This window comes from Micrasema longulum, unplaced genomic scaffold (genome assembly GCF_059751315.1).
Source record: "Micrasema longulum isolate JH-2025_06_02 unplaced genomic scaffold, ASM5975131v1 h1tg000044l, whole genome shotgun sequence".
In the NCBI taxonomy this organism is placed as follows: Eukaryota; Metazoa; Arthropoda; class Insecta; order Trichoptera; family Brachycentridae; genus Micrasema; species Micrasema longulum.
Window position 1 is genome coordinate 430572 of NW_028277251.1, and position 21402 is coordinate 451973.

The following is a 21402-nucleotide window of genomic DNA, read 5'->3' on the forward strand; positions in this document are numbered from 1 at the left end:
AAAGAGTCCGACTTAAGAGGCCGTTTGCCTCTCAATCTGGGGGACTGAAAATGTTCCCCTCTAAAATCTTTTATAGTCTATTCCCATCAGGAGATTTTTTCCCTTTCTCCGAATTTCTAAAATTGGGATTTATCTGTGAATTAAATTTGACAACAAAAGAAAATAAAAATATTCACATATTTTCATTTTGATTATTGTCGCAAACGGATATTATAATATTTAAAAACAGTAATTTTTTTCATTTAAGATAAAAATTAGTAAATATAATAAACTAGCTAAATGTAAAAGAGAATGAAGAATTATCCAAAACACAAATAACTTCACAAAACATACGCAAAAACACAAAAAACTTAGAGCACTTTTAACAGGTATTGTTGTCACCTTGACAGCTGCCAGATCACTGACCTATCGAGTATTGAGGAGTTTTTTTATATTTTTAATTATATGAAAATGCATATGTCAATTTCAGCTACAGTTTATCAGTCACTTACTGATATACCTTTTTACTGATATACTGTCGAATTCCAACCACTAATAGTACGCTGTATAAATGTTGATATGGGTTACATATTTTAGAATTCCATACATTTTACAGTTCTTTACATATTTAGTATTCTACCCACTGGGCGAGATTAGAGTAGAACGATCTTCTAAATATAAAATGCCATCTACGATCACTAATGAAATATGCATGTGAATGAAACGATTATTTAAATAAAGTAAAACTGATTTATCGGTATAAACTTTAGCAGTAGCACAATTTTTCTATGAATAGCCCGGGGATTTGCAAAAAATAATCCACTAAATATCGATTTTACTTCTATAAATTGATTTGTATTTATTTATTCATATTTTTTTCCATTATAAACTATGATTAATTATAAAAATAATTATTTTGTAATATATTTGTAACAATGTTTGAATTTGTCCAAATGTTTGTAGACAAAAGACTGGATTTCACCCCCTCGGGAGTCATTAAGATTAACAAATTACAACAAGGATGGAGAATACCTCAAATAAGGGAATATGGAAGTTTGTCTACGAACATTTGGACAAACTCAAATATTGTAATGAAACCAACTGGTCCAAGAAGAAGTTTGAAAATTGAAAAAAATGTTTTCAGGCGTTGCCTAGTATGTGAAATAATTCAGTCAGATGAATCTCTTCACAACAATAAAGGTTTCGGCTCTTTAACTTCACTAAAATCAACAAATGGAAGAATTGAAGAAATATGGATGTTTAAACATAGGCAAAATGGTGAATGTTACACAGTGTGTTAAGTGGCCACTTAAACCAGCCAATGACAGGTCATAAGTCCTGTAAATGCCTAGACTTCCATATTTCCTTATTTAAGGTATTCTCCATCCCTGTTGTAATTTGTTAATAATAAAAATAATGTGACCTCACTGGGGCTACCCGTGCCGAGGACACTTAAATATACTTTTAAAAATATTTTTACACGTGAGAATAAACAAAGAAGACTTATTGAACGGAGATAATTAACAAAATGTTCATGAGTTAAAATGGTATGTATGAGTAACTGACATTTAGGTACGCCGAATTGCGTCTATGGCGTAATCCAGAAATACGTAACATGGACCTATAAAAGGGTCACGGATAGTAGCGAGAAGCCGTATTCGGTATTCATAGAGAGGGAAAGCGTCGAGACCACAGGGCGGATTCAGAAGATGATAGGATATCCGCAGCAGCACGAAAGGGAATCGACAATATTAAAGACAAACCATGGCCCGATGAAAACCGGGTAGTCCGGTGATCAGAGATAACCCAAGTAGACAGGTTGAAGCGTCGACAGGTTGAAGGAAAAAAATAACGGCTGCCAAGCATCGAGAAGAGCGTTTAAAGACAATTTTTTAATATCTGATTGAGACATTCCTTCAGTTTGGGTGTAGACGGACGAAATTAAACAGCTTAAGTTCAGTTGAATACAATTATTTTGATACATATATTGAAAACCGATTCAGTATTAAAACATAAATATTTGCATCACTATCAACCGTTTAGTATGAAATCAATTTGTTCTAATTTGTTCAATACATTAATAATACACCTCAAGCTGCGAGACAATTCTTAGAAAAATTGCGCGGTAGTTTTACTTAAAAAAGATGTTTGTATTTATTATTATTGATACATATTGTACACAATATTAAGTTTACGAAATGTATTTTAAGATTACATATATATACACACTTTAATATTAAATACCCAGTAATTCAATTTTTTCATCACAATTTCACAAACAATGTATGCAAACATTAAAAAATGTGCTGGTTTATGCCAAAATGATAGTTGAAATTTGACAAAGCACCAATTGACACTTGGTTTTCAATAGATTTCAAGTTTAGTGTGCAGAAATAGCTCAATATAATTTCAGCTTTGGCTGAGTATGGCACGAGCTACATTATAACCCTTCCCTCGGTGTGCCAAGAACTCAAATGCTTCCCGTGCGGTGCTGCATAGTCACTACACATGCAAAAATGAGAGATTTTAAATTGGAAAAATGGAATATTCGTAGGAAATCAATCGCTTCAATTATTTTCTATTTTATTAACTTTCTGTGCCTGATTCAGAATATCTCCGCTCACGCTGATCTCACATTTAGTTATATTTTCATCCCTTTCAAAAACCACCACTTTCGATTTATCAACATTCATAAGCAAATCGCTTTTCTTAATATATGTAAATGAATAACGGAGGAATACAAAATGTTTTGACACACTATTTATTATTATTAAAGAGATATTAAAGTTTATGCGACGTGTACTGGCCACACATCACCGGGAAGGGAAACGCGCATTGTCGGGGAATTGCAACTTTACTCGAGAAAAACCGAGTGTTGCCTTATCCAATGCGCGCATCGTAAATCGGAAAATACAACACATTTTTTATATTTTTGTCCTAAATGCTAAATATGAATATAATATTTGTAGAGGAATATTTCTAGAAATAGGGTAAAATGAATGCACTATAGTAGGGCCAATTTAATAGGTCACATTTGACACTTCATCAAAATTCAACAACATAACCTTGTAAAATATTATTTATTTTTTCGAATTTAGAACTGCACAATTGGTTAACCTTTTTTTAATTACGATTACATGTTTATTGTAATGATGACAAAAGAAGGTAATTTTACAATTTACTTTCACTAATAAACCATTCTAAACATAATAAACTTTTTCTGTTCTAAACGTCGTTACAATGTTGCATCAGTTTCTTTTTAAACACTAGGGATGTTACCCAGAAAAATCGAATGTTGATAGTTTTGTTAAATTATGTACATATCTTATTTTGTTCCTTAAATTTAAGATAGAAAATAATAATGGGACAGGGATTCGACTTATGATTTTGAAAGTAAAATTACAGTACCTATAAGTACTTTTTCATAGCAACTGAATTCAATTGACATATATTATGTTTGAAGTCCGAAACGATTCATTCACTTTAATCGATGTTTTTAAGCAGGTCCTCACTATGAAGCTAAAACCGACAAATGTCAAATGTGACCTATTAAATTGGCCCTACTATAGTAATACCGAAGTGGTAGTTAAATAATTGATAGTTCCTAATTACATAAGGCGGGGAGAGTTGGATACTCTACACGATAAACTTTTCACTGCTCCAACTAGATAATTTTTCATCAGAAAACGTCACAATATTATCTCCATATAGGCACACAACTACACATCTACGCACTCCTCGATATCTTCAATACATTTATAATATCAACTTCTGCACGCTTATTCGAGATGCGATAGTTCAGAATAAAAACATTTCCAAGTCCGAGCGGATAAAAAACACAGTTTTGCGTGTGAAATAGAACGGTTACTTTTGGGTTAAAATTCTGGGAAAGGAAATCGGAAAACCGAGTAAATTTTTTACTATGGTCCTCAAAATGTAAGATGATTAGAATGACAGCTGTCAAACTCAAATCAATAGTGATGGGAAATTACTGATCACTGATCATGTACCGATCAAATCGATTTTATCAGTTTTTTCGTGCAAACATGAAACTCTGTTTCCAAAAATTGATAAAAAAAACGCAAAAACAAGCCTATTATAGTGTGCTGAATACAATTATTCACCAAAAATAAGACATTTATACTTTTTTCGTGAACATTATCAAACGAATTTTCATTTTATTAGATCAATTTACATTGATCAATTTGTCCATCTCTAACGTTTTTGCAAAATGATGTAACCTTGTAAGAACGTCGTTAATAATTAGGTTTATTTTATTTTTTTAAAGTTTTAAAGCTGATTTTATATATTTATCTTGATTTATAAGTCAAGAATTGTATTAAAAAAATTAATTAACTTACCAAATACGAATGATTTTTCGTGTGTCAATATAAATCACTCCTTAGACGTTACTACAAAGTTATGTCGTCAGTTTTTCTGACAACTGCCATTCTAATCATCTTACATTTTAAGGACTATAGTCAGCATTACGCATAAAAGTTCATTTTTTTGTTCGATAGCTGGGTGACTCACTCGTTTTGGAGTGAATTCTTGCCATTGTTAAAAATATGCATATACACCGTGTTTCAAAACCAGACCGCGAAACATCAGAGGAACATTCCTTGTGGTGATGAACCTTAAAAAAAATCCTTATAAAATTTTTCCATAAACTATTTTTTTTTAATAAAAGTAATAATTGAATGTAGTGCGTTATGCAGAAAGCAGCCAGCCATAGAAAAGTGAAACAGAGATAATAGCACTTTTATGAAACGAGTGAATAATCAAAATAAAATAAAATAAAATAAAATAAATATACACAACAGTTGGAATGTTTTTGACTTTGACGAATGATACACAATGAAAACATATTTTTTTTATTTATATTACTAACAAGAATCTTATTATGTATTTGACCAGTTTTAATGATTTTTAAATTCGTTAAGATTTTAAAGTGCTGTGGGTGTTTTCTGCAAATTGAGAAAAACCATTTTGTGATGTACACTATTTTCAGAAGGTGATTATTACAGTTTTTTTTTTTGTCTGAATGAGGCCTGGCTGTTTTTAGCAGAACATAGAATTGTCATTACTGCAACCGATAACACCAATACCTATTTTTTTCAAAATTGTGGACTGCCTGCTTTCTGCATAACTACGTTCAATTCTCTAAAGAAGCCCTTGAGCTCTATTGCATAGAACAAAAGCGATCCAAATGTTTGGTTTTAGTTTGGTTTTTAGTTTAACAACAAACGTGTAACGGACGGTTTCGATTAGCGCTCGCAATTCTCAACACAAGTACTTACGGCCAGTTGTATTGCAGTAGATAACTTCATGGCCAATAATCAAAGAATGGTTTTTCTCTGTATGGGCGACTCTATTAGGTTATTTTACTACTACAAAGAAATTGAGATAAAAAACATATTTGATTAATAAAGTGATAAGCGGAAAAGGGAAACGGGTGGGTAGGGGAGGGGTACGGGTTTTTGGAAGGAATGCTAGTCCGAGAAATTATGAATTTACTCCATTTTGAGATTATAAAGAAAAGTTTCTGAAAAAAAATTATTAGGATTTTCTCTGTGGTCTGGCCCTGGAAACACATTATATAATAATAATAAGTTGCATTAATGTAAATAAATATGTTTTTTTGGCACAAATTTACAAAATTTGACAGTTATTTTGTACAATAATTACTTTGGGGCATTCATCTTCCATTTGAGACATATGTATTGCATAAGAGACATTCATCAACCATTTTGAGACATTCATCTTCCATTTGAGATATTTCTCTTCCATTAAAACATTTGTTGTGTATTTTAGATATACATCTTCACATTTGAGAAATAAGTCTCCCATTTGAGACATTCATCTTCCATTTGAGACATTTCTCTTCCAACATTTGTCGTGCATTTCAGATATACATCTTTCATTTGAGAAATAAGTCTTCCATTTGAGACATTCATTACTATTTCATACAAATTTGATGAGTAAATTATGAAATTGTCTAAATGATTTTAAGTAAATAATTACAACTAACCTACAATAATAATAACCGACAAACTGTTAAAATAGCAATGTAAAATAAATAACAAAAATTAAATATGATAATAAAATGGACAGAATAGAATATTGCAAAAATTATCAAATACACAATTATTAAAATGGCAAATAGATTATAAGAATACAAGAAGCACAACATATAATACAAAAAACTCTAAATTATTAATAAACAGTTATTACGCACAGATTTCGTGAAAGATCGAGTCTAGAATAAACTAGATTATTCAAATAAGTCAAATTATGCAAAAATTGTATCAAATAGTAATCTCATCGTAAAAAACTGGTTTACAATTATTTTTTTATTATCGAGAGCTGTGGTTTCGTTTAACCTGTCCGGGAGTATGGCCGTACATGGTCGTCCAAACAAAATTTTCATCAATGGAGTATGGGCGTACATGTACGTCCGATTATTTTCAGAAATATTATTTGGGCTTGTAAAACCGATGGTTGACAACCCATGAAATAAAACATCGATAATTTTGATATAAATCATATTTACTGGTATAATTTATTATTTTTATTCAAGAAAATATGTTGCTTATAGCATTGACAATGATATAAAATTATAAAAAGTAAAAAAAAAACATGAAAAAAAACTCACTCCCCAGATACAGTTTTGTCGGCAGAAACTCACTCCCGGACAGGTTAAGAAATTGCTTGTAAAAATGTTGAAATATTCCTAGTACGGAATCGAATATTTTACATTATTTCTCATCAACTCAAAAGTCTGATATGATGGAGTTTCAGTTTTGTCTCTCCACCATGAAGCTGTACGTATATTCCTTGTCCAGTTGAAACATGCTTTTCTTTTTGATGACCGGAAATTGTATCTGGAATGAGACAAATAAAACTTTAATTAATCACAGAATTTTACATAACATAGGAATTGTTTGGTCTCCCGCCGGTCTGACGACGTCAGTCACGACGAAATCCGGTCACTCCGGAATGACGTCTACGGTAAAAGTGGAATTATCATTATAATTAAAATGCAGCTCCGCCAAGAAACGTCAGTAGAAAAACTCAATTTACTAAATAGGCTGAGGAGTACCGACAGTGATAGAGGACGGATCCACCACCGAAGGATATTGCTACTTCTTCTTCTCTGTCGTTCCTCAGATCCGAGGGTCGTGATCGTTGGTAGTCTCCCCAGCCATCCCATGGACAATGTGTCTCCACCAGTGGCGAATGGTGATTTTATTTACAGGTAAGCTATAAAAAAATAACATATATTTGTACCTACATACGTAGAAGGTACATAATATAATGTAAGTAATATATACTATAAATTGATATTTTTCTGTGGTTCTGTGTGATACAACAACTCTCATCCATGAAATCAACTTAAACGACGTAACTTCGCGATATATTATATTATTCATTACTTTAATACATAACTCATTAAAAAATTTAATTAAAAATAGCACCATGAATTCAGTCGATATTAGGTATTCAATTGAAATGTCAACTGGCCGAATTGTTCTCGAAATTAATAGTGCTAAAAACGGCCGCGTCGAGCGCCATATGTCCTACAATGTGACGCATGAAAGTAATTATGGTCTTATGTCAAAAGTACCATCTTAAAGAAAAATAGCCCTTAAGAAATAATGTTTGAAATACTGTTTTCTAAATCAAGAATCTTCAAATAATTTGTGTGATCTGCTAAGATTAATCAATCTAGGAGAAAAAACCCGCACTGGGGTTAAGACATTCAAAATATAGTATACTTATTTGTATGAAAAAAAAGCTGGAATAATCGGCTAGTTTCTTGGCTCACCACAGGCGCTGGGCGCGCTTTATTAATATTAATAATATTTATATTAGGATAAAAATACAAACGGTGGAAATGATTTAAAATAAATAGTAATTATTTATTTGTTTTTCTGCAAAAAAAGTTACAGAAAAACATTATTATGGTCAGTTAAATATAATGGTAAGCTACGCATAATCGTTTCTATACACGGTTCGCCCCTGCTCTCCACCCTTCACGGCTCTGCGCCCTCTCCACAGCCTCATGTAGGGTCGCCGGTGACATTGTTTTCACCTGGCCAATCCATGGAGCTACTTCCTGGCACACTGCCCGCGATTGTTATTTACTCCACATTTTTTGCGTCCCGACTGGGTATTGCTACAAACGGGCACAATATTGTGTATTATCTTTTATTTTGTACGCTTAAATAATTAAAATTATACCTTTAATGTGGATTTCACTGCAAGCTGAACCTTAAACGGTCATTCATTGGTGCTTTGACCCTATATCTAAAATCTCACTATGGCACTTGACACGTGTGCCACCGATATTGCTATTACTGTCCTAAAAACACCCACGCGTTACGGTGCTGTGTAGTCACTACACATTAAAAAAATAAGAGATTTAAAAAGGGAAAAATGGAATATTTATAGGGAATGGCTTTAATTAACCATAATTTAATTCAAAGATGATAATATTTCAAATCTAACTGCTGAAAACATGAAAAACCATTGGGTATCGCTAACGACTCGGGCGAAACGTGCACCCGCAACAACTTCCCGAGAGCTACTGAGTAGCTATATAGTACTGGACTACGTGAATGACTAAATTACAAATATTGATGATATTTGTAATTTATCCCCGATTTCCGATAAAATGCTGTTTTTGTGCCTAATAGGTACTTATTATTTAATAACAAATGATTTCAGTGGATACGTAAAGGTGTAATGGAGGAATACTGAAAATCTAAACCCAATATTGATTATATTTATAAAGATATTATAGTTATTAGACGCAACTACACATCACCGCGCACCGGGGAGGGAGGGTTAAGATTTTAAATATTTCAATCAAATCTGCTTCCGCTCTTCTAGTGAACTTGAGCCAAGTAAACTTTAAACGTCTCCAATTTGTTATTGGTCATATAATTAGGCATCTCGAGACTTGTTCCTTACCGCTCGGATCCCTGAGAATCCTCCCAGCTTGGCGTTGAGCACGAAGGGCACGCCCTCCACGCCGCTCCAGCCGCCCAGCGTGGGGTGCGGCGCGGGCAGCGGGGGCGCGCGGCGCGGGGGGCGCGGGGCGGGCCGCGACGGCTGCAGGTAGGAGGGGCTAAGCGCCTCGTAGTCGTGCTGGGACGACGGGTCTCCCACCAAAGGGTATTGCTACAAACGGGCACAAATAATATATGAGGCGTGCATAGAATTAAGAATAGTCCAGAAGGAGCGTAGAATCATATTTGAATACATCGGACTGTGTCCGAAAAACCCCCCACTATGCCCCACTTTCACCACGCGCATTCGTGATGTCGCCACGTAATGTTGCACGATGGGAAAAAATATAATCATAACACAAATTTAAGGTAAAAAAAAAAAAGAAATCTGTTCATTTCTCTAAAATTTTATTGTGCACGCGGAATTATTGATCGACACAACAGAGTAGATAAGTAAAGGGTCATTAATTTAATAAGAGTAATTGAATTAATGAACTTTGAACTTAAAATATAAAACAAATTTTATTTTTACATAAAACTGATATTTTTATATCATGTTAAATAATATTTTATGTTTTAAAGATAATGTCGGTCAAATGTCCACCACATAGTTGTTTAATCCGAAGTCCAATTTTCATTAGTTCTCTCATTAGATGAGCAAAGTAATATGTATTATTATTCCGGCTAAAATGACAATCCAACTGCGACATGTACAATATTTTCATACGGATAAAATAATAAAATACCCTTTTAGAAGGAGAAGGACTTTTCTTGCTCTCCTGAAGGTTCAGTCTGTTGAGTTCCGCTACCAGCGCCGACGTCTTGGGCGGTCTTTCTGGGGGAGCTCGTCTATAGTACAAAAAATAACAAATTATTTATTTATTTTATTTATTCATATTGTTCTCTTACAAAATATAATTAATAATAAAAATAATGTGACCTCACTGGGGTTACCCGTGCCAAGGACACTTAACAATATACGTTTTTGAAATGTTTTTACATTTGAGAATACACAAAGAAGACTAACTTAATAAACAGAGATAATAAACAAAATATTCAGACAGTTTTAAAAACTAGGTATATTTGTACATCTATATTATTTATATTACAAAACGCACAATGAAAATAACAAAAACCTCACATAAGCTTGTGGAGCAGTTGATTCAATATTGGTTTGGGCGAATGAGACAATCCATTTTACGTCTACCTAGCTTCGCTATCCATTTTTTTATAGCCTTTTTAAATATTTTCTCGTTACTTATTGTTTTAATAGATAGTGGAAGTAGGTTATAGATTTTAATTGAATAATACTCAAAATCCCTTTGACCGAAAGTGGTAAATCCAGACACTATTTGTTTGGCGGCCTCCGTGGTGTAGTGGTCAAGACGCTTGACTCACGCACGGAAGGTTCCAGGTTCGGTTCCCGGTGAGAACACAAAAATTAAAATGTAATTTTTCTAAAGCCTGGGTGTTCTGTGATGTAATTCACCACTGTAATTGGGCCTCCTGGCCTGTTGTGGTGCAAAAAAAATAAAATAATAATAATAATTAAACCACATTAACTTTTCAGTTATGGTTCGATTGGTTTCGGGGTTACTTTTTCATCATGAGGACTTGAACTAACGTGGAATAACTTGCATTGCTATTTATGTGATAAAAAATATAAGAAAGAAACAAATAACATCCCATAACATCCGAAACAAATAAAATCAAGAGCAGATAACATCCCAGAACAACATTTTGACCTCCTCATAGATATGTACGAAGACAGCAGTACCAGGGTCAGAAGTCCTTCAGGATACAGCGAATGTCCAGTACCTTCATAAATTGAAACAATGTCTCAGATGGGAAAGTCGGGAGATATCGAAGCATCACTCTAAACATAATTTTTTGTACATTTCATGATGAATGTTGCGCAACCTCCCCAGCCCACTATACCATAGGTAGAGGAGGCAGAGGTGACTGGAAAGGAGCAAAGTACACAGTTCTGAGAGTGCCAATGTCCAAGATATTCCTCAGTGAGCTGGATACATAACACAGCTTTCTCAATCTGGAAATTAATGATGAGGATATTTAACCTAGTCAACTGTTTTTAAAAGCGATGACCTGTGTTACCTATACTGAACGTTATATGTAGACAGGCTGGATTTCCTCCCAAGTGAGTTATTAAGATCTAAATGTGTTGCAACAGAGAGGGAAAACATTTCTGAGAAGGGAATATGGAAGTCTAGGCGTTTACGGGGCTTATGACTAGTCGTTGGCGGGTTTAAGTAGCCACTTTACAAATTAGTAACAAATTTAGATCAATGATGCTAATTCATCAAAATTTTAAGCTGAAATGAAATATTTTGTCTGTACATCACGTACCTCTTGTTTTGATCGGGTGTAAAGTGTCCGTTGAGTGCGACGTTTTCATAGTTGGTGCCCCCGTTGGTGACACCCTCCCTCAGCGGGGAGCACGGCCCCGGGGCAGGAGGATCGCAGCGTGCACCGGGGAGGTGCCCCCGACCTTGTAGCAAACCATCACGCCATTTATCTCCCTGGAAAGAGAGTGAGGTCAGTCAACTATGTGTTCAATAAGTACTTTTGAAGCAGTTCAAGTTTCCAGAGGATTGAAAGTATTTTGTTGTCCTGTGGTCCAACTTGACAGCGGATATTAAATTTTGTTTTACCGTTTTATTTAATACTGCCACCTTAACTGTTTGGCATTTTCTGTTAGGTCTTCAAATAATATAGACATGTGTGTTCGGAAATTAATGTCAGTGAGTCGATTACAAAGTTATTGAAATTTTCGTTACAACACATTAAAACTCTTCAAAATAGGTTCCTCCTGCAGCGGAATATGGATGTTCAAATATGGGCAGAATGGTAAATGCTACACGGTGTGTAAAGTGGTTGCTCTCTATGGGCTTTCGTGACCGCGGAGATGTGCTCACCCCGCGTACTGGAAGCCGTCGGGGGCCCTCTTGAGGCGCGAGCAGAGGATGATGTCCGTGAGCGGCGCGGGGGGCGCGCCGGGCGCCAGCAGGTAGCACAGCTGGCGCTTGCGCCAGGCGCGCGCCCCGCTGTCGGCCGTAAGCGGCACCGAGCTGTAGCCGGCGGGCGGCGGCTCCGAGGACGCCACCACGCGCAGCGCGGACACCGTGCGTCCCGCGATACCTGGGGGCAAACATCATGTTGAGGGTCAGACAGAAGCGATATTACTGATGATTCTATACGGATGGTTGAGTAAATTTCTAAGGTATACGGTTGTTCCGGATGCGCGTAACTTGTAAATGATAAACAAACATGAATAAACAAATAACGAATTGTAAATGTAGTTAGGTACCCCGATATTTGTTAGCCAAGTGCTAGGTTCTCAATAAAGACAAATGGTTCGCTTTCGTAAGGCTTTAAAAAGGACCGTTGTATCGTGTTTGAGATGCTTAAGGATAAAGGACGGAGATTTTTCACATTAAAAAAGCCATAAAAAAATATATTCCCTTAGTAAATAATCAAATAAGTTTTCAGTACAGCCCTCTTTTTGAATTAAAAATTAACCAATCGGGTAACCCCACCTCTACCTCCCCCCTCTAAACTCCCTACTCATTCTTCAATAAAATATTATTAAAAAAAAAAAAGTTTTGTGCATGTTTAGACATGGTGGTGTTCGCATCTCTATAAATCTGCATGTGATTTAAGTATTTTTGGAAATACTATATACAGAGTGTTCTTTTAACCCTGTCACATCCGAAACCACGACGATCAGTATAGGCAAGAAGACATATGAGCATATTAAAAAAAGTTTTAGAACAAAGAAAGTTTTTGAAAATAAAATATTTAAAAAAAACAAATGGTTGCTTACTTCTGCAGGGCAGAAGCGAGGGGGGCGCGGCCGTGCAGTTGACGGTGTATCAGACTTCTCCCTCCTCATTTTTCCTCTGCAAGCAACCATTTGTTTTTTCTATATTTTATTTTTTAAGATTTTAGTCGTTCTAAAAAAATATTTTAACGAGCCAATATGTCTTCTTGCTCATACTAATTATCGTGGTTTCGGATGTGACAGGGTTTAAAGAACACCCTGCATATACTACTGTGATGGCGAAGGTGGAGGTGTATTTTAGTATTTGCATGTTGGTGTGGTGAGTGTCCTGACGAAGAGACGGGTACGTCTCGAAACCGGTAGACTAAAAAAGTCGGTAAGTGGTTATATACTAATAATTACTAACATAAAGGTCCTTAAAATGTAACATGATTAGAATGACAGTTGTCAGAAAAAGTGACGACATAACTTTGTAGTAACGAAAAAATTATTTGTAAGATGTTGTTCATGAAAAAACTATAAATGTCTCATTTTTTGGTGAGCAATTATGTTAAACACACTATAATAGGCTTGTTTTTTATGTCAATTTTCGGGATTGCATGAAATAATTGATAAAATCGATTTGATCAGTGATCAGAAATTTCCCATCACTAATGAAATTAGTTTGACAGCTGTCATTATAATCAAGCTATATTTTAAGGACTGTAGTTACAATACATACGTTCAGAATAGCACCGCAGAGCTGGTGTTCCGAACGCATTTACAGCGCGCTATACGCGTATTTAGTACGTAAAAGGGCGCTAAACCGCGCTATAATTGCGTTCGGAATACCAGCCCTTTTATTTAACTTCTGCATTGCTCGTGACCGCAATCCTCGAGAAGTTGGTCCTAGAGGAGTGGGGTCGCCTAGATACATTAAAACCACTTAAAACTAATGAAATGTTCACTTAAATGAATCAAACATTGGGAATATTTTCGTTTCCAGCGCAATTTCCAGCAAATCATAGCTACAGTGGCCTTAGGGCCGGTTGCATCGACAAAAGTTAAGTTAAAGTCAGGGCTAAAGTCAAATAAAAGTTACTTTTATGTCAAAATGCGTTGCATCAAAAAAAGTTAACTAAATATTAACAAAAAAGTTACTTTTATTTGACCGGCCGCCAGGGGACCGTTTAAAGTTAAATGCGATCTGCCATCTGTCAAAAAAGCGTCGTGAGTGTTGAAATCTATTGATCGATCTGTGAAAAGTTGCACAAAATGTCCATTTTATCTGATTTTTCGTCTTCCGATGACGAATTTATCATCGAGTATATTCTAAACCGAAAACTGTTCAAACCACGAACGGACCACATTTTTGTGGGAAGAGTCCGACTTTATCGCAAGATTTCGAATGTCAAAAAAGTGACGAACTAATAATTATTTGAATTTTTAATTGTTAATTATTTTTCAAAACACGGGACTCGATCATTAGCGGCGTGGTGGAAAATAAATCTAAATCATCACTGTATTGAAATGCTGTTTATTTATTTTTAAATAGAGCTAGATTGAGCTCAGCTAACTCTTTCTGGGCATTTAAGGCTGCCATAGTTGCCCGAAAAATGTCATTTTTTTGCTCTATTTCTCGAGTAAAAAGTACTTCATTTTGTTTTAGCTTTTGCTCTTTTCATTTTTTATCTAGTTCAAAAAGGACGATGTCCCCTTTGTTCTTTTCTTCTCCGAATGCGCAGTGTTGCTTCGCCCTTTCGCACACACTGAAAATTGGAACGAAATTTAAACGTCTGTGCCCAAAGACGCGGCGCGGGGCATGTGTATTGCTACATGTAAATAAACAAGCACGTGCTTGCGTAAAAATCCCAACAATTTTTAGGGTGAAACTTGAACCTTTACAGTGGCAACATTCTTAACTTTAACGTAACTAAACTAATGTTGATGGAACGGAATTTTTCAGTTACCAGATTTTGAGCCTTAACTAAGTTTAAATATTTAACTTTAAACTAAATTTATACCAACCTTGATGCAACCGGCCCTTAGCGTGTTTATTTTATCTCCGATAGTTACCGAGATATAAAGCTATAAAACTTCCCAAGGCGCCCCGATTATAACGGAAAGTTTTCAGAGTTATCGTTAATACAAATTTAAATAGCATATCCATACTAATATTATCAATGCGAAAGTTTTTCTTTCACGTCTCAACGGAGCGACCGATTTACATATTTTTTTGAATAGGGATAGCCGGAGAAGTGAGAAGTAATAAAGGATATTTGATATCCACCCCGAATCAAAAAAAGTAAAATAATTTTTTTTTATCTATTTTTAAAATTTTTATTTTATTTCACAGTTAATTGATTCCGAATATTTTCCCATGATTTTTTTATATTTTTTTATTAACATAAACGGCAAATCTGCCTTTTACAAACATTTATAATATTAACATATTTGGCTAAATATATATATACATATATTTTTTTTTTAAAACATGAATTTTGAAAACAAGATTTATAAAAAAAAAATTAAACCAAAAATTATACAAGATTTATATTTAAAAAAATAACCTAAAAATTATACAGCATATTCAGTGGAAAGTTTAAGTAATAAAACACTACAGTAAAACAACAAGAAAATCATAAGTACTGTTTCACACAGCTAGGCAAAGTGAACAAAAAACTGGATATGAAATGCATGAATAAATAAATATAATTACCATTCATCATCTTTGATTTACATTGATTTTTGACATTAATTGTCCCGACACGTGTGTTATGTTGCTTAAAAACTTTCCTTATAACAACATATTTACTTCAGGTACTATTTTTTCTCAATTTAGGGGATAAATTTGCGAATTAAAATATGTTAACTATTGATAATGATACTGAATGACTGTTGAGTTGATAATGGGCAATATGTTAGGGCCGCACTAGGCATCCATGTGAACTTTGAGTTTTTATCGAGTAGAGGTCGATTCAAATTTTACTCGAAAATAGCAATGTTAACCTTGAAATCGCATCTAGAATGAGGTGTTCAAATTTCAGGCCGCTACGACTCGCCATTTCGGAGATGTGACGGACAAACAAACAAACTCAACACAGGACTTTGGTTGAAATGAATTTGGTGTACAGTGAAATTTATATTTTATTCAATTAATGCATTTATTTTGTATCCTTTCTAGGTTGTTTATATATATTTTATATTGAGGATTCCATATAATGAGGAATTCCACTGTTTTCTAATTTATTTTTTTCTATTAGCGTACTATTTAACTAAGCAAAAAAAAAAAAAAATTGTGCGTTATTTACAAAGATATGATTTTTTAAAGTTACATTTATCAAATACCGCGCCAAATGACTAATCAGTGTGTCACTTTTCAGTAGTGACGTCATGAAACGGTTGGCGTTCTTACTTTCACTTACCGCGGTAAGTTGTTTTTCTCCAGCCAATAACTTCTAAGAATCTATGGAATATTGCTTTGATTACTTCATTTAGTTGATCGTAATTTGCTCATTTCTATGTTATGGTTGTTTTTACGAACGTTTCTATTTAGAAAAACCTAGAAAGTTAACATAATCTCTGGTTGAAATGTCAAATTATACAAATTATACTGTATTTTTCTATGGTCAAAACGTTCCTTACAAGGTACGGGGGCTTGAAAGCGGAAACCGGAAATACTTCACGTAGATTTAAGGAGTGACGTCATTATTTACGATTTTAAAATGAATACTATTTTTAATTTTTTTTATTTATTTTTGCGTGCGTTTTTGAGATATTTCATCCTATTCCAATTTTTTTAAATATTTACGCGTACACGAAAACATTTAAAAAAATTAATTCCGGGTTGGGCTGGAATTCCTCATTGAAGCATATTCTAATTGACTTCTCACATATGTGTTAAATAGCAATATAAACGTTTTAATGTTTTATTTTATTATTATTGTTCATTGTGATCGCTCAAATGCTTAGCATGTTTTTAAGCACGTCGAAAGTTATTTGTGATTGAGCTACTGGCTGTTTTCAGCAGAACATAGAATTAACCTTACTGCACTAATATATTTTATTTTTCCTAAATTGTGGACTGGCTGCTTTCTTCATAACTCCGTTCAATTGATGAAGCGAACCCCGCTCGGTAGTCGGCAAACAGCTGATGGTAAAACCGCGATACGCCATTACGCGGTACAATAGCATGATTCATAATTTATAATACAAGAAGACTGTCTCTCAGTAACCGGTATTTTTTAGATAGTGCTCGTATTACATGGGTCAGAAAACAGCAAACCTTGCTTGTGTAAAATTTGACCCAATTAATATCTGTACCCGTGCCGCGAATGTGAACGCTATCTCCATCTGTGCATATCGAGACGGTTATGTATTATTAATTTGAGGCTGTAGTCTGGTGAAACGAACGCAAAATTAGGAAATCATACGATTTTGCCATTTTAAAACGAATGTTTTTTTTAATCGCGCAATAATAAAAATAATAAAAAACCTAAATAAAATTTTAAAAAAAAGAGAATACAATTATACAGGGTGTTCTTTAAATCCTGTCACATCCGAAACCACGATGATCAGTATGAGCAAGAAGACATATTGGCACATTAAAATAATTTTTTAGAACGAATAGAATTTATAAAATAAAATATTTAAAAAAACAAATGGTTGCTTACTTCTGCAGGGGAGAAACGAGGAGGGGGAGGGGGGAGTATACCGTCAACTGCGCGGCGGCGACCACCTCGCATCCCCTGCATAAGTACGAAACCATTTGTTTTTTTAAATATTAAAAAAAAAAAAAGTTTGTTCTTTCTAAATATTTTAAAAAATATGCTAATATGTCTTCTTCTCCATACTGACCATCGTGGTTTCGGATGTGACAGGTTTTAAATAATACCTGTATAAAAAAAGGTTTCGACTTTATTTATCATTTTGTTTTTTTTTTTTAAGAATTACCGAAGTCATAATTTTTAGTAGAAATAAAGGAAAATGTCACAAAAATGTATGTGATTTTAAATGCTTGTATTTTTTTTTTAAATAAAAAATTTTGCTTCAGCCACTTTCATGTTCAATTTATTATCTTTAAATTATTACGACAAATTTCGGTTCAATACTTGGTCTTTATTGAGATCCCAGATACCTAAGTTTAGTCTAAATTTGAAATGGCGTAATCTGCCGGCCTAAAAGTAATTATGTTTTAGTTACATAAAACTTTTAAGTAAACATTTAAAAACTATTGTTTTTATCTAATTTAGGTTTTTTATTTTTTTTTATTATTACATGATTTAAAAAAAACATTTGTTTTTAAATGGCAAAATCGTATGATTTCCTTTCTTGCAGAATCATAGCATAAACTACAAATATTTTATTTTAATTTTAATAATTGGCAAGACGCTTGACTCACGCACGGAATGTTCCGGGTTCGATTCCCGGTGAGAATACAAAAATTAAAAATGTGATTTTTCTCAAGCCTGGGTGTTCTGTGATGTAATTCACCACTAATTGGGTGCAAAAAAATGTAAAAACAAAAAAAAAAATGTAATGTAAATAATAAAAAAAACATAATCATACCTTTTTATTTGTCTTAAAAACAAAACGAAAACTACTTCGTAAAGAATTTCGCACACACAATAGGCTGCTCGCGTACACGTTAATAGAATAAAACAACGTGTAAAAGTGTGTCTGGTATTAGAATCGCGGCGCCTACTGCCGTCTGGTGTCGGCCGAACCGGAGAATCCCACGCCGGCACCGACAGGCGTAATTGAACGTAGTTATGCGGAAAGCAGCCAGTCCACAATTTTGAAAAAATGCGATATTGATGTTATCGGGTGCAGTAAGGTCAATTCTATGTTCTGCTAAAAACAGCCAGATCGCTTATACAAAAAAAAAAATCACCTTCTGAAAATGGTGTCGATTACAAAAACGGCATTTTTATATTTACAAAAAACACCCACAGCACTAGAAAAATCTTACGGTTCTTTAAAAATCATTGATACTGGTCTAATACATAATTAGACCCTTGTTTGTCATATAAAAACAAACTAATGTATTCATTGTTTATCATTTGTTGAAGTCAAAAACATTCCAACTGTTGTGTAGACTTGATTATTCAGTCTTTTCACTAAAGTGCTATTATGTCAGTTTCACTTTTCTATGGCTGGTTGCTTTCTGCATAACTACGTTCGATTGTAAATCGGCGTTAATCGAACCGGCGCAAAACGACGTTTACCGGTATAAGAAACTGCACAAGATCTTATACCATTTTCTGACCCATGTACTCGAGTTTTAGTCACTATTCTATATCATAATGACGTGTGCAGTTATGCCAGCGATAGCCGACATTCTGGGCTTTCTAAAAATAGGCGTGGTCATCGAGAAAATATTTAATTCCTCATAATAGGAGATAGGGCCATGGGCCATGGACGATACCCATCGGACCTCAGTATTAGGGAAAATACATGTCGTAGAAAATCTACTATTAGGTCGGCCATTTGATTCAGTAGCTCAATCACAAATAACTATCGACGTGCTTAAACACAAGCTAAGAATTTGAGCGATCACAAAGAACAATAATGAACATGCTTAAGTTATTTAAAAAAAAATATTTTTTTATTAAATTGAAAACATATTATACATAATTTTATATACTATTCCCAAGGAGTTTAAAAAAACTCATTTAGGACATGCAGATAACAATATTTATTTACGGACGTTTTTATATTTTAAACTATAACATTATTAACAATATTTTGAGTTTGTCCAAATTTTTGTAGACAAGGACTGGATTCAACTCCCTGGGGAGCTGTTTATATTAACATATTACAACAGAGATGAAGAACATTTAAGAAAAGGTAATATAGAAGTCTAGACATCTACAGGGCTTATGACCTGTCAATGGCTGGTTTAAGTGGCCACTTTACACACTGTGTAACATTCACCATTCTGCCCATATTTAAACATCTATATTCCTTCAATTCTTTCATCTGTTTATGTTTGTGAAGTTAAAGAGCTGAAACCTTTATTTATGCGGGTGAGATTCATTTAATTGAATTATTTCACCTACATACTAGGCAACGCCTGAAAATATTATTTTTCAATTTCTATACTTCTTCATGGACCAGGTAATTTATCAACAATATTTTGAGTTTGAGTTTGGTAAATGTTACACAGTGTGTAAAGTGGCCACTTTAACCAGACATTGACAGGTCATAAGCCCTGTAGATGCCTAGACTTCCATATTACCTTCTCTTAAATGTTCTTCATGTCTGTTGTAATATGTTAATATATCATTATTTACAAAAGCAGAATAAAAATTATGACACACTACAAATTAAAAGGGTATTAAAAATATTCAAAAATAACAAAATAAACATAATACAAGGTATAGAAATAAATTCAAAATGATGTATACATTATACAATCTTGGAAAGAAAAATTTAAAAAGTTTAAAAATTATTTTTTTTAAATTAATTTTTTAAGGTATGACCCGCTAAGCCTCTATTTTAGAGGCTTGTGAGCAGGTGGGAAAGAGAGGATGTGGAAGGAGGTAGAGAACAATTCACCACAACACCCAGACCAATTGAGAAGAAAATCTTTCATGGATTTTTTTCTTGCAACTGGCGGGAATCGAACCCGCGACGCTAGTTTCACAGTCGGCCGTCTAACCAACTGCGCCACGACGCCTGTCAAACATACAAACTGAACTAGTACGATGATGCGGCCGCGGTCTCAATTTGGAACTAACACGGTATTCCTCCACTGTAATACTGGGAAATTAGAAAAAGGTGATTGTGCTGACCATGTGTATTTGATTGATCACAAACTGACAAAACTGCAGTGAGGGGTACAATGAAAGTTTTTAAAGGTTATTTGTTTTGTTGTTTTTGCGGTTTGATTGTAAAGAAATATTAAATTTTCGTTTAATTAGTTTGAAAAAATAAATAATTGATATTGATATGCGAAACTGAAGAAAGACTCAAGTCTTTATGAACAGTTTCGGGAAAGGAGTGGATGCTTTCATTGTAGTAGGATGTTAAAAATTACAAGAATAAAAAAAGTTTTTTTTAAATTAACAAAATATGCGCACCCAATACAGGTTAAAAAAATATCAAAAACGTATTAAAATTACATATACATGACACAAGCTAAAAAAGTATAAAAAAACACAAATAATATTTCGATAGTATTAAAAATTACAAATATAAGCGAAAACGGTAAAATATTAAAAGTTATATGTTCATTATCTGGATAAACGAACATTATCTATTCAAAGTACTTCTGAAAAAAATAATTCTTCAATTCGCACGTCCTGTTTCTATATTTTGAAATTGGTACTTTAAATTTTTGTGGCAATTTATTAAATTCCTTGAAACCTCTGTATTGTAAAGATCTAGTATCGCGGTCATAAGTCAACGCGTGTGTAATCTCTAAGTCAACGCTCGTGTCGGTTTGTTTTTTGTTTTCCTAAATAAATACAGTTCACTGGCGAAAAATCGGCGTTTACTACAAAAAATAATACAATATATTGCATTTGCAAAATAGTAATGAGTACCTAATACAAAAAAAGTGAAAATGAAATTACAATTACTGTGGCGACTGCTTTTCTTGACATTTGTCTCGCCATCCGCCGG

At 34.0% G+C, this 21402-nt stretch overlaps 1 protein-coding gene across 1 annotated transcript in view; it reads right to left on the reverse strand.

Moving 5' to 3' along the window:
* Positions 1–1952: 1952 nt before the first annotated feature.
* LOC148285271 (multivesicular body subunit 12B-like) overlaps positions 1953–21402 on the reverse strand; it is a 46559-nt gene continuing 27109 nt past the window's right edge. The window contains exons 3-8 of the mRNA XM_088227482.1: positions 11930–12152; positions 11485–11533; positions 11361–11434; positions 9740–9842; positions 8956–9165; positions 1953–6863 (exon numbers count right to left, since the gene is read on the reverse strand). Of these exons, the coding sequence (XP_088083608.1) occupies positions 6777–6863; positions 8956–9165; positions 9740–9842; positions 11361–11434; positions 11485–11533; positions 11930–12152 (746 nt within the window). The 3' untranslated portion in view covers positions 1953–6776. The remainder of the gene's footprint in view (positions 6864–8955; positions 9166–9739; positions 9843–11360; positions 11435–11484; positions 11534–11929; positions 12153–21402) is intronic.